At 46.5% G+C, this 14,375-nt stretch overlaps 1 protein-coding gene and 1 pseudogene across 1 annotated transcript in view; one reads left to right on the top strand and one right to left on the bottom strand.

Annotated features, from left to right (window-relative positions):
• PHF8 (PHD finger protein 8) overlaps positions 1 to 10,886 on the bottom strand; it is an 83,777-nt gene extending 72,891 nt beyond the window's left edge. Inside the window, exons 1-2 of the mRNA XM_028135017.2 lie at positions 10,781 to 10,886; positions 9,356 to 9,545 (exon numbers count right to left, since the gene is read on the bottom strand). Coding sequence (XP_027990818.1) covers positions 9,356 to 9,453 — 98 coding nt within the window. The 5' untranslated portion in view covers positions 9,454 to 9,545; positions 10,781 to 10,886. The remainder of the gene's footprint in view (positions 1 to 9,355; positions 9,546 to 10,780) is intronic.
• Positions 10,887 to 13,977: 3,091 nt separating this feature from the next.
• LOC129150325 (U6 spliceosomal RNA) lies at positions 13,978 to 14,077 on the top strand (annotated as a pseudogene).
• Positions 14,078 to 14,375: the final 298 nt, after the last annotated feature.

The following is a 14,375-nucleotide window of genomic DNA, read 5'->3' as shown; positions in this document are numbered from 1 at the left end:
TATTAAATAAATAAATTGAGTTCATAATTTTTCAACTCAAATATATTTTTAAATAAATAAATAAATAAAAAATAAAAAATAGACAAAGGACCTAAATAGACACTTTTCGAAAGTGGACATACAGAAAGCCAAGAGAATAAAGATAATTAGGTGAAGTGTTTGGCATATTGATTGGCACATTAACTAGTATGCAATAAACAAGGGTCGTTACCATTTTATTTAAATCATCACAAACACTCTCAGGGAAACTGAGGTTTCACAGAGATGAAATCCTTTACTAAAATGTAACCGAGTCAGAATTTGAACCTAGATCTGAAGACAGAGTCATTTCCTCCAGAGTTTATAGTCCACGCCACAGCTACCTCCCTTAGGGATGTGCCAACCAATACTTCTTTATATATAGGGAAACTGTAAAGGGGTGAGGTTTTGCTCAAGCCCCAGGCATCAATAAATGCTGGCCAACTAACTTCTCCACCAGTACAGAGCAATGATTCTCAAAAGTTAGAGTGCATCAGAATGTACCTGTTTGTTAAAATACAGATGGCTGTATCCCAGTCCAAAAATTTGCATTTTTAACAAGTTCCCAGTTAATGAACCATACTCTGAGAATGACTATGTACAGCAATGATATGTTAGCCCAACAATCCCCCAACATCAGAAGTTGTCACATTCCACAGAAAGGGAAGGAAGTGAGACAGAATAATGCTCTAAATCAGTGGTTCTGAAGGTGGCCCCCTCTCACCCACTACAGCAGAAACCCTGAGGGTGGAGCTTTTTTTTTTTAATCCTCACCCAAGGATATTTTCCCATTGATTTTTAGAGGGGAAGAGAGAGGGAAGACAGAGAGAAATATCAATGTAAGAGATATTGGTTGCCTCCTGCACCAGCCCCGAAAAGGGCCCAGGCTGGGGAAGAACCTGCAAACGAGGTACCTGCCCATGATGGGAATCGAACCTGGGACCCTTCGGTCCACAGGCCAACACTCTATCCACTGAGCCAAGCCAGCTAGGGCTATCTGTCTTTTAATAGGTCTTCCAAATGATTTTGATTCACACTAAACCTTGAGAACTACTGCTCTACAAATCAAAGTGTTTCGCAAAACCCAGCCCTTTACAGTAGCATGAATGGAGCTATACCACCTTTTCCCTAGCGTTGGGAATCTAGGCTTTGGAGCCAAATAATTGTAAATTCAAATCCAGGCTCAGAAAGAAGTTTAAGTTAATCTCCATGAATTCCAGATTCTCACCACCAAAATGGAATGAACAGCCACCTTCCTTACTATAAACTTTCTGGGAAGTAATTTGGCATTATTAACCCCTAACTGGGCTTTAAGAAATCTAGCCTAACTTCAGCACAGCAAAAGAAACTATCAACAAAACAAGAGAGCCCACTGATGGGAGAACATATTTGCCAATGTTACATCCAATAAGGGTTTAATCTCCAAAATTTACAGGGAACTCATACAACTTAACAAAAGATAAACAACCCAATAAAAAAATGGACAAAGGGCCGAAACCGGTTTGGCTCAGTGGATAGAGCGTCGGCTTGCGGACTCAAGGGTCCCAGGTTCGATTCCGGTCAGGGGCATGTACCTTGGTTGCGGGCACATCCCCAGTGGGGGGGGGGGTGCAAGAGGCGGCTGATCGATGTTTCTCTCTCATCGATGTTTCTAACTCTCTATCCCTTCTCTTCCTCTCTGTAAAAAAATCAATAAAATATATATTTTTAAAAATGGACAAAGGGCCCTAGCTGGTTTGGCTCAGTGGATAGAGCGTCGGCCTGCAGACTGAAGGGTCCCAAGTTCGATTCCGGCCAAGGGCACATACCCGGGTTGTAGGCTCAATCCCCATTAGGGGGCGTGCAGGAGGTAGTCAATCAATGATTCTCTCTCAGCATTGATGTTTCTATCTCTCTATCCCTCTCCCTTCCTCTCTGAAATCAATAAAGAAATATATTTTAAATAAATAAATAAATAAAAATAAAAAATAGACAAAGTACCTAAATAGACACTTTTCGAAAGTGGACATACAGAAAGCCAAGAGACATATGAAAAAAATGCTCAAAGTCACTAATCATCCAAGAGATGCAAATCAAAACGACAATGAGGTACCATCTCACACCTGTCAGAATGGCTGTCATCAACAAATCAACAAATGACAAGTGCTGGCGAGGATGCGGAGAAAAAGGAACCCTCGTGCACTGCTGGTGGGAATGCAGACTGGTGCAGCCACTGTGGAGAACAGTATGGAGTTTCCTAAAAGACTAAAAATGGAACTCCCATTTGACCCAGTAATCCCACTTCTAGGACTATATCCCAAGAAATCAGAAACACCAATTAGAAAGAATATATGCACTCCTATGTTCATAGCAGTACATTTTACCATAGCTAAGATTTGGAAACAGCCTAAGCGCCCATCAGCAGATGACTGGATTAGAAAACTGGTACATCTACACAATGGAATACTATGCTGCGGTAAAAAAGAAAGAACTCTTACCATTTGCAACAGCATGGATGGACCTCGAGAACATTATGCTAAGCACAATAAAGCAGTTGGAGAAAGATAAATATCACATGATCTCACTCATTTGTGGAATACAATGAACAACATAAAACAAGAAAGCCCACTGCATGGAAGAACATATTTGCCAATGATATCAACAATAAGGATTTAATCTCCAACATTTACCGGGAACTCATACAACTTAACAAAAGGAAGATAAACAACCCAATCAAAAAATGGGCAACTGACCTAAATAGATACTTTTCGAAAGAAGACAGAAGGAAGGCCAAGAGATATATGAAAACCTGCTCAAAGTCACTAATCATCCAAGAGATGCAAATCAAAACAACAATGAGGTACCATCTTACACCTGTCAGAATGGCTATCCTCAACAAATCAACAAAGGACAAGTGCTGGCGAGGATGCAGAGAAAAAGGAACCCTCGTGCACTGCTGGTGGGCATGCAGACTGGTGCAGCCACTGTGGAGAATGGTATGGAGTTTCCTAAAAGACTAAAAATGGAACTCCCATTTGACCCAGTGATACCACTTCTAGGAATATATCCCAAGAAGCTAGAAACACGAATCAGAAAGGATATATGCACCTCTATGTTCATAGCAGCACAATTCACCATAGCTAAGATTTGGAAACAGCCTAAGTGCCCATTAGCAGATGAGTGGATTAAAAAACTGTGGTACATCTACACAATGGAATACTACGCTGCGGTAAAAAAGAAGGAATTCTCACCATTTGCAACAACATGGATGGAGCTGGAGGGCATTATGCTAAGTGAAATAAGCCAGTCGCAGAAAGATAAATATCACATGATCTCACTCATTTATGGAATATAATGAACAACATAAACTGATGAACAAAAACAGAACCAGAGACAGAGAAACATCGATTAGAACGTCAAACCTCAGGGAAGGTAGGGGACGGTGCGGGTAAGGGGGAGAGATCAACCAAAGGATTTATATGCATGCATATAAGCCTAATCAATGGACACAGACAACAGGGGGGTAAGGACATGAATGGGCGGGTGGGAGGTAATGGGGGGATAAGGAAACATATGTAATACTTTAATCAATAAAGAAATTAAAAAAAAAACAATGAACAACATAAACTGATGAACAAAGATAGAGACAGAGAAGCATCGATCAGACCGTCAAACCTCAGAAGGAAGGCAGAAGAGGGTGGGGGGTGGTTAAGAGATCAACCAAATGACTTATATGCATGCATATAAGCATAACCAATGGACACAGACACTAAGGGGGTGAGGGCATGAGTGGGGGGGGGGAGCGAGCGGGGAGAGGTCAATGGGGGAAAAAGGAGCCATAGGTAATATTTTCAACAATAAAAAAATTTAAATAAATTCAAAAATGAAATCTAGCCTATGGAAGACTTCAGAGATGTGAACAGATTTAAATCACCTATGTGTGTGGGTTTAACTATCGTGAGCAACTATGAAAAGTCCACACTATTTAGTAATTTTCAATTGTGCTGAAGTACAAACTTAAATGGGAAGGGGTGTGTGTGTGTGTGTGTGTGTGTGTGTGTGTGTGTAAAAGCAATGTACTGAGCAAGCAAGAGCAGCCATGTGTGTGTGTGTGTGTGTGTGTGTGTGTGTGTGTGTAAAAGCAATGTACTGAGCAAGCAAGAGCAGTCGTGTGTGTGTGTGTGTGTGTGTGTGTGTGTGTGTAAAAGCAATGTACTGAGCAAGCAAGAGCAGCCATGTGTGTGTGTGTGTGTGTGTGTGTGTAAAAGCAATGTACTGAGCAAGCAAGAGCAGCCATGCACCAAGGGCGTGATTCTTAGCTGTCCTTCTTGTTCTCTGGCAGCCCATAAAGACATGCATGAGAAGAAATAAAAACTTTTATTAATAACATTAAGGCAGCCCTAACCGGTTTGGCTCAGTGGATAGAGCGTCGGCCTGTGGACTGAAGGGTCCCGGGTTCAACCAGTCAAGGGCATGTACCTTGGTTGCGGGCACATCCCCAGTTTGGGGTGTGCAGGTGGCAGCTGATCAATACTCATATTGATACTTGATGCAAGTTAACTTGTGTCAGGGTATGCACAGAAATATCAGACTCACTACAGAAATGTGATTAAGGAGGGGCCTGACCCATCAACCCACTTCTGTATTTGTAAATTTGGAATTCTGAAAGGCCTCAGTGGTGTTCCTTGTAAATGTCAAGTCTCTACTGTGCAAAGATGTTCACTACACAATGCTTTTCACTTTAATTAGCACCCATATTAAAATTCAAAACATTTCCAGAACCTCCCGTTTCTTTCACATCACAATCTATACTAATAAAAGGGTAATATGCTAATTAGACCGGGTCAACCAGACATCTTCCGGACAAAGCCACGGTGGCAGTGGCTGAGGCAGAGGTGGTTAGGGGCGATCAGTCCAGCAGGGGAGCAGTTAGGGGTGGCCAGGCCGGCAGAGGGGCAGTTAGGGGGCAACCAGGCCAGCAGGGGACCAGTTAGGGGTGGCCAGGCCGGTGGGGGACCAGTTAGGGGGTGATCAGGCAGGCAGGTGAGTGGTTAGGAGCCAAAGGTCCCAGATTGCAAGAGGGATGTCCAACTGCTGGTTTAGGCCCCATCCCTGACGGGTCTCGGGTTGGAGAGGGTGCAGGCTGGGCTGAGGGGACCCCCCCCCCGTGCACAAACTTCGTGCACCAGGGCCTCTAGTCTATATAATAAAAGCCTAAGCGACTGTTAAGGCGGAATGACCAGAATGACTGGTCGTTATGATGTGCACTGACCACCAGGACCACCAGGGGACAGACAATGCAGCAGCTGTCCCCTGGTGGTCAGTGCACTCCCACAGGGGGAGTGCCATTCAGCCAGAAGCTGGGCTCACAGCTGGCGAGCACAGCGGCGGTGGAGGGAGCCTCTCCCGCCTCTGTGGCAGCGAGCAGACGGGCAGTACAGAGCAAGGGGTCCTGGACTGCGAGAGGGATGTCCGCCTGGCAGCTTAGGCCCGATCCCCGTGGGGAGCAAGCCTAAGCCAGCAGGCGGACATCCACCAAGGGTCCTGGACTGCGAGAGGGCGCAGGCTGGGCTGAGGGTCACCCCCCCGCCTCCAGTGCACGAATTTCATGCACTGGGCTTTTAGTATTATTTATAATACAAAAAAGTACAAACATAAGCATCTAACCACAGAGGCAATGACTGAGTTAAGTGAGGGAAAATACACATGGTGGGATATCAGAAATCAAGTAAAATATTCACATAATGTAGGAATAAAAACTCAGGTTATAAAATATTTATAATATAACCCCATGTTGTAAAAATATATATTTATATTCTAATCAAATTATTAGAGTTAGCCCTAGCCAGTATTGCTCAGTGGCCAGGCAGGGGTGGGGAACGTCTGCAAAATCATTTGGTCCGGGCCTGCCAAGCATTAGGAGTTAATTAAATGTCTGACCAAACACAACAGGCTAATTTTTAAATTGATAATTTTGTATGGCCTGTGAATGATGCTATAAATATCCAAATGGCCTTAGCAGTAAAAAAGGTCCCCACCCCTGGGATAGAGTGTCAACCAAAGGGTCACTAGTTTAATTCCTGGTCAAAAGCACCTACCTGGGTTGTGCATTCATTCCCTTTCTGGCCAAATTGGGCATGTGGGGCACATGAAGGCACATGTGGGGCAACTAATCTTTGTGTCTCACACATCTGTTTCTTTCTGTCTCTCTCTCTCACTCCCTTTCTCCCTCCCTCTAAAAAATCAATGGGGAAAAAAATGATGGGAGTTAATGCAACAAAAAACGTAAGTGTACTGTGCTGAACAGTAGACTCATAGGTAAGTTTTAATTCCTTCCTTATTCTTTTTCTATATTTTCTATAATGAGCATGTCTCCACTAGATAATTGGGAAAGAAATTAAAACATTATTTTAAAAAGAAATATGTAACTTTCAGGGTTGGGTGTGGGTTAAGATAATTTATGCGAAGTCCTATCCTACATCCTATTAGTAAGCACTGAGAAACCATTCCTTCCTGTTTCTTGTACCCAGACTGTGAAAATAGGGTCTCTATATTGTGGGCAAGAGTTCAATTTCCAGATTTGAATCTACACACTTCCCACACAATCCAAAGCAAGGGTCACAGAAATAGCTCTTTTCATGACGATTCATTCACTTCTTCGTTGAAAAATGTAAGGGGTGGGGAAAGAGCGAATTGGTAAAGGTGGTCAAATATATGGTAATGAAAGGAAACTAGAAATTTGGTGGTGAGCACATAATAGAGTATACAGAGATAGAACTATAATGCTGTACAGCTGGAATTTATATAATGTTATTAACCAATGTTACCTCAATAAATTTAATTTTTAAATGTACTCAGTATGGCCCTAGCCAGTTGGCTCAGTGGATAGTGTCGGCCTGCGGACTGAAGGGTCCTGGGTTTGATTCCAGTCAAGGGCACATGCCAGGGTTGTGGGCTCGATCCCCAGTGGGAGGTGTGCAGAAGGTGGCCAATTGGTGATTCTCTCTCATCACTGATGTTTCTAACTAACTCTCCCTCTCTCTTCCTCTCTGAAATCAATAAAAATATATTAAAAACCAACCAACAAACAAAAAAGAATAAAGAGGGCATGTGCCGGGGGGCAGGGGAGGCCGGGGGAAGGTCAATGGGGAAAAAAAAGAGACGTATGTACTACTATTTGTAATACCTTAAACAATAAAATTAAATTTAAAAGTAAATAAAAATAATTTGAAATATTAAAAGTTAAATTCTTATCCATTTAAAATTTCAAATAATAAAGTATAGTTCTAAATATAAAAAAATAAAAAATGTACTCAGCACCTATTATATGTTTAAGTCTAAACCAAATTCTGGGGATACCAAAAAATGAAAAGATGACACCTCTGCCCTCAGGTAGTTCCAGCTAATAAGTGACACAGATGTATTTATAACTATGATATGATGAAATAATTACTTTTGGTAAGGATGTACACAAGTGTAACGGGAAGCCAGTGGAAGAAGACTTTTACAGAAGAGGTATATTGTGAGTTGTAAAAGACAGGACATTAGTCAAAATAGAATGTGCAAAGATATAGAATCACAGAAAATTTGTCTTAGAACTATAAGTGCCCAGCCGGCGTGGCTCAGTGGTTGAGCATCGACCTATGAACCAGGAGGTCACAGGTTCGATTCCTGATCAGGGCACATGCCCGTGTTGCAGGCTCGATCCCCAGTAGGGGATGTGCAGGAGGCAACCGATCCATGGTTCTCTCTTATCATGGATGTTTCTATCTCTCCCTCTCCCTTCCTCTCTGAAATCAATAAAAAAATATTTAAAAAAAAACTATAAGTAGTTCAAGTCTTGCTAGGACATAAAGAACAAGGGAGGACAAGTGGCAGGAACTTAGATTGAACAAATAGATCACAAAAGGTCTTGTCTGTCACACAAAGAAGACTGAAGAACTTTATTCTGGCCCAGGTGGTTGAGTATTGACCTATAAACCAGGAGGTCACAGTTCAATTCCTGATCAGGGCACATGCCTGGGTTGCGGGCTCAATCCCCAATGTGGGGCGTGTGGAAGACAGCCGATCAATGACTCTCTCATCACTGATGTTTCTATCTCTCTCTCCCTTCCCCTTACTCTCTGAAATCAATTTAAAAATTTAGGGAAAAAAAGAATTTTATTCTGTAATGGAACCAACAAAAAAATATTTTAACAGTGGAGTCACTTGACCAGCACTGGCAAAGATATAAGGAGTCCTGAGAAACATCTGAATCCCCACTTACTTTCCGAGGGAAAGAAAAGGTCCCACCCTCTATGTCTGTCCCCTCTGAAATGAAATAACACGAGGCAGTCAACGGAACTCTGCACCTGGCCCACAGGGAAAAGTCAATAAAAATCAGTTGAATATGAATTTGGATGTGCTACATGAGGCAGTCCCTACTGAGAGCAGAATTTTAGCAACACCTGCATCTTGTTTGGTCCTGGGTATATAACAGGAACAGCTCTTTGGAAGGGGCTAGTGACTGAAAATTCTAAAATCTAACAACATGCAACAGGAGGGTGCCATAGACGGTTTTGTTGCACTCCAGTGTACAAAGCCCTCTCACAGTTTTCTTTCTAGACCTGGGATTTAAGTCCCAGGAATGGGATAGTATCACAGTTTTATTGCTCACACTAACCTCTCTAGAATCCTGGATAACAGGTGCTTACGTGCACACATGGTAAACTGGAGGGAGTTCAGGAGTGGTTCTACGCCTGCTGTTTTACCCAACATCTCTTCTGCTTAATTCAATCTAGATGGTTCTGCAGATAAATGCTATAGAAATAAAATACTGCTGCATTTCTGCCTCCATTAACTGAGTGCATGCAAAATGCTTTAAATAATCAGGAAGGATGTATTAGATATATTTTATAGGTGAAGACAATGAGGCTCAGAGAAGCAGCGCAACTCGCCCAAGGCAAACTTGCTACAATAAACTGCACAGCCCGAACTCAAATCTGTATTGATTGGACTCACATATCCAAAAATGTAATATTGTCTCCTCCCAAGCCCGGATCTGAGATAAAATTATCAGTATGCAAAAACGGCACTTTGTAGTTGGAAAGAAAATATTTTCTAAATTATAAAAAAAAAAAATCAAAAGAAGGGTGCAAAGAAAAAAACACATAGGGAGAGAGAGAAAAAAAGAGGAGAAACCAGAGGCCAATGTCAGCTAGACCCTAGCCGGAGGGAGGGATGGAGGCACCTGGGCCTGGGAGGTGAATTGGAGTCAATTCTCCTAGAGTGAGGGGGATCGAGTTTGAGCGGGGAATCTAAAAGAGAGCTGAGAGAAAAGCGAGTGAGACACCTGGCCCACCCGGCCGGCCTTCCTTACCTGCCATGAAACCAGTCCTGGCACATGTCACACTCGATCATGAAGCGGGTCACATCGTAAGGCAGCCGGCAAAGGCAGTACACTGGCACCGTGGCCATCTTCGGCTGGCCGGGGAGCGCTGTGTGGCCAGCCAGGTTCAGAGCGTCCCGAGGAGTGGGAGGCAGAGGCACGCGTCCTTCCTGGACCGGGGCTGGACACAAACAACACTTTTTTCACACAGTCCATCTGGTGCCCCAGGGTACCAACCCTCGGCTCACAGACAGGGGAGTGACCACAGCCGGGGTGCAACACAGGGGTGTGGCTGTAGGGGGCAATCTGAGAAAGTCCACCCGCTTCCAGAACAGCTTTAACAAATAAAGACCGACGCTATGCCCAGGAGGCTTTTCCGCCCCCCCCTCTGCCCCCCCCCCCCGCTCCTCTGCTACCTCCTCGGCCCCCGCCCCCACCCCCACCCCCGACCCCGAGTCCGTGAGAACTTCTTTCTGTGGTTCAGGGAAATAGCTGATGCCTTTCAGGAAGCTTCTTTGATCCCTCACTGCACCCTCTTCTTGCTTCCCAGAGCGCTCTTGATTATGAGGCCAGAATGAGGCTGGGGGGGGGGGGGGGCAGCAGAAGCCCCTTCTCTCTGCCCCCCAAACAGAGGCAGCTGGCGAGAGACGGGGAATCCGTGGACCCGGGCTCACTCCCTCGCAAATTACCTCGCTGCCTTCGGGAGCAAGGCAGAGGCGCCCAACTCAAATCCCAGTTGTGGGGTCTTGTTGAGAGAACTCTCCCCGTCATCCCACCCCGGCTAGCGGGAGCCTCCGTAGCCCAACGACTGAAATAAATCACAACCCCCCAACTCGTCAGCTCGTCGTCTATCTCGAACACGACCGGCTGTTCCCGTCGCACCCCCGAAACTAAAAAAAAGGGGCGCTCCAAACCTCCCCCCCCCCCGCAACTGAGGACCATTTCCTCACACTCCCGCAACTGAGCAAGGATTTGTTTTCTTCTCGCTGCTCGGACCCTGGCAGGCATCTCCCCCCACAACCCCCTCCATAGGACGAGGTCTCCTCGTCCCCCCCACAAAACTGACCGAGATCTCCCGAGAGATTCCCCAAACTGACAGGAATAGCCTCGCAGCCCCGAAACTTACGAGAATGTCTTCACACCTCCCAGACTGACAGGAACCTCCTCACACCCCCGAGCTGACAACAATGTCTACGGGTCCCGAGCTCGACGGGGACCTCCGCATCCGCCGAGCCGCAAGGATCACTCCCGCCGGCGAAGCTCCGACAGCTCCCCCACCCCCCCCACCCCCCGACGCGCCGGCCGCCGGGCTCGCTCGGGAGCCGTTGGCGTCGCTCGGCGGAGGCTCGGCCGGTAGTTCCGGCCCCACCGGCGGCGCGCGCCGAATTCTGGGATTTTCCCTGTAGCGCAGCGAACCTTGCTCGTCGGCCCCTGCGACCACCCGCTGGTCGCTCGGCCCCCGCCGCCCAGCGACGCTTCCGGGCAGCTCTCTCCGCGGCTCTGCCCCGGGCTCGGCCGCCAGGGCCTACTGGAGACCGCGGCTCGGGCCTAGTCCGGAGGCCGCCACTCGGCGTCGTCGCCGGCCCGGCCGGAGCTTCGCTGGCGAGCAAAGCGACGAGGAAGGAGACGACCCGGCGGCCAAATCGCGAGGAAAAATGGCCCGAGAAGCCGCCGGGAGAAGCCCGGTGGCGGTGGGAGGCAATTCGGAGTAGTCAATAAAGTTTATTCAAAACAACGAGGAAGTTGAAGCGCGGAGGGGAGGAGAGATACGGGGTAAACAGCTCCCATACTGAGAGTGGCGGCGCGGCCGCAAGGAGGCGATCCGACAGCCATCTTAGGAGGGCGCCCGCACGCGAACACCCGGCGGCGGAGGCGAGGGGCGGGGGGCCGGGCGGCTGGTCGGCTCCCGCGTGACGCCATGGGGCGGAGCCGGTCTTGAGAAAGGGGGGCGGGGCTCGGCTACCTTGGGACCCGCTCTCCTCCTCGAGGCGCCCAATGGACGCCGAGGGCCTGGAGCGGAGAGGCGGGGGAGCCGCCATCTTAGGCGAGGCGGTCGCTTGGCTCCATTTTGAGAGGGGCCAGAACCTTCCAGGCCTTCCCCCTCGGGGCCAGCGGGGAGGGAAGCGCTTCGCTGCCACCGCACAACACTCTCCCCAGCCTCTCCTCCTAGGAGAGGCGGTGGACTCTGACTGGAAACTGCAAAATGAAGAGGTGGCGGGGGGAGATGGGGGGTCTGGGGCCCGGGCGGAGGCGGAGGCGGAGTCGGAGGCGGAGGCTTCATCCAGCCTGGCGTTCAGGCTGAAACCCTTTCACTCGATCTTCTTGGCGTGTCTTTTTCACGCTGTAAGAAAGCTCCGTTGTGATCCCCAAAAGGAGGACACAGTTTTGAGGTGATGCATTTCCGAGCTGGGAAGCAACCTTACGCCCTCTACAACCCCCGCGCTCGGTCCTCGGTCCCTTTCCTGTTCATTTTGGTCCATTTCCTAGCTCCCTGGGACCTCTCTCCTCTAACCTTATTGCTTCGCTTCAAATGCACTTCAGATCCAGTTCAAATATTTTCCTGCACTATATATACATATATATTTCCCTGCCCACGTCCCACGATTTTCTGACTCCAGCCTGAGGGTGAGGTGGGAGAAGAGGTTGAATGAATGGAGCTCCACACACCTGCTTCAAGATGGCGCAGGTTTGCTCAGGCAATTGAGAAGAGTCTCTTACTATTGGATTTTCTTAAAGGGTCCCACGCTTTAAAAAAAAAAAATGCGAGTGTGCACATCAGTTTTATTCAGGAGAGTGGGTTAGGCCCTGGGGGTGCAAGGATGGAAAGAGGGACCGTGCAGTGAGAAATTGCCAGCTAGTGCAGGATGCCAGCCTGCAAATCAACAGTTGGAATACAAGTCCAGTAAGCACGCACACACCTCTTGCAAGGTGCCAAGTAAAGCGAAGAAAGTGCTCAGCAGCTGCTTGCTGCTGTCAAGGGAGACGTGGAGGATACATAAAATTTCACTTAACATTGCAGGTAAAAGAATCAACAAATATAAATGCATGCAGACACCTGGGGAAACATTTGCAAAATAAATGAGTATTAGATTTTATCCTGCAAGCAATAAAAAAAAACACTAAAGGTTTTTGAGCAAGAACAGCTGAGTGACATTTGCGTCTTAGGCACAGGAAATGCCAGGTTTACTGGCACCTAAAGCTTATACAGTTTGTGAGGTGGGACTTTAAGAAAACAATACACACTTGTGCCCGACTGGCATGGCTCCGTGATTGAGCATCGACCTATGAACCAGGAGGCCACGGTTCGATTCCTGGTCCGGGCACATGCCCAGGTTGTGGGCTCGATCCCCAGTAGTGGGGCATGCAGGAGGCAGCTGATCCATGATTCCCTCTCATCATTGATGTTTCTAACTCTCTCTCCCTCACCCTTCCTCTCGGAAATCAATAAAAAATATATTTTTTTAAAAAAGGATATACACTTGTGAATACAAAATTAGGTTCAAAGGGTAGACAGTAAGAATATTTCCAGAAGCCATTCCTGAGTAATAACGATGAATAGAAGTTATATAGACCACATATAAATGTCCCAGTAAACCCAACTAAATATGGGCCCCAAATCAACTTCCACTTAGCTGGATCTCAAAAATGTCTGAGGCAACTCCAACACCACCTACTACAGGAGAAAATGTGACCAGGGAAACTCTGGAAAGGGATAGCAGTTGTTTTAAATTACATCTTTATTGTTGAAAGTATTACATAGGTCCCCTTTTCCCCCCATTGACCCCTTCTAGCCCGCACCCACCCACCTCCACCTCCCACCCCAGGCCTTCACCACCCTACTGTCTGTGTCCATGGGTTATGCATATGTGCATACAAGTTCTTTGGTTGATTTCTTCCCACCCACCCACCCTCCCCTGCCTTCCCTCTGAGGTTCTGCAGTCTGTTCCATGCTTCTGTGTCTCTGGGTCTATTTTGTCTGTTAGTTTATTTTATTCATTCGATTCCACATATGAGTGAGATCATGTGATATTTGTCTTTCTCTGACAGCAGTTTTTTATGTTTTCATTAATTTTTAGAGAAAAAGGAAGGGAGAAGGATAGAGAGATAGAAACATCAGCCCTAGCCGGTTTGGCTCAGTGGATAGAGCGTCGGCCTGCAGACTGAAGGGTCCCAGGTTCGATTCTGGTCAAGGGCATGTACCTTGGTTGAGGGCACATCCCGAGTGGGGGGTGTACAGGAGGCAGCTGATCTATGTTTCTCTCTCATCGATGTTTCTAACTCTCTATCCCTCTCCCTTCCTCTTTGTAAAAAATCAATAAAATATATTATTTTTAAAAAAAGAAACATCATCAGTCGGCTGCCTCCTGCATGCCCCCCATTGGAGATCAAGCCCACAACCCTGGCATGTGCCCTGACCGGGAATCGATCCAGTGACCTCTTGGTTCCTGGATTGACAACCACTGAGCCACACCAGCCCAGCAGGGACAGCAGTTTTAACCAATTGTGGTTTAAGTATATTTTACCAACTTTATAAAACACATGACCATGTGACCATATGCAAGTTTATTAAGAAAGTTTACTAAGCTTTCTTAGCTTCACAAGGATGCAGAAGGGCGCTCACTTCAGCAGCACGTGTATTAAATTGGAACAAGGAGATTAGCATGGCCCCTACACAAGGATGACATGCAAATGCATGAAGTTTTCACACACAAAAAAGAATGAGGTAAGAGACTGTTGCATTAGTCATGAAAAAAAAAAAAAGATGTGACCTAAGTCAGGATAGTTGTAGCAAGGGTAGAAAAGGATCAGATTAAGTAGAGATTGAATAGGCAGGGCTTGGGGACTAATTGAAAATAGCTAGTGAGGGGAGGGAGGGTTGGAGGGGGTCAGTGGGGGGGAAAGGGGGAAATGTAATACTTTCAACTAATTATTTTGAAAAGAAAAAATATTTAAAAGGAAAGGAAAAACAGGAGTGGATGAGTGAAAAAGTGTGTGTTCATTTCTGGGTTGC

The sequence above is a fragment of the Eptesicus fuscus genome, chromosome 1 (genome assembly GCF_027574615.1).
Source record: "Eptesicus fuscus isolate TK198812 chromosome 1, DD_ASM_mEF_20220401, whole genome shotgun sequence".
Taxonomy (NCBI): Eukaryota; Metazoa; Chordata; class Mammalia; order Chiroptera; family Vespertilionidae; genus Eptesicus; species Eptesicus fuscus.
Note: the sequence above shows the minus strand (reverse complement) of the source record. Positions and strands in the feature narration are given on the sequence as shown.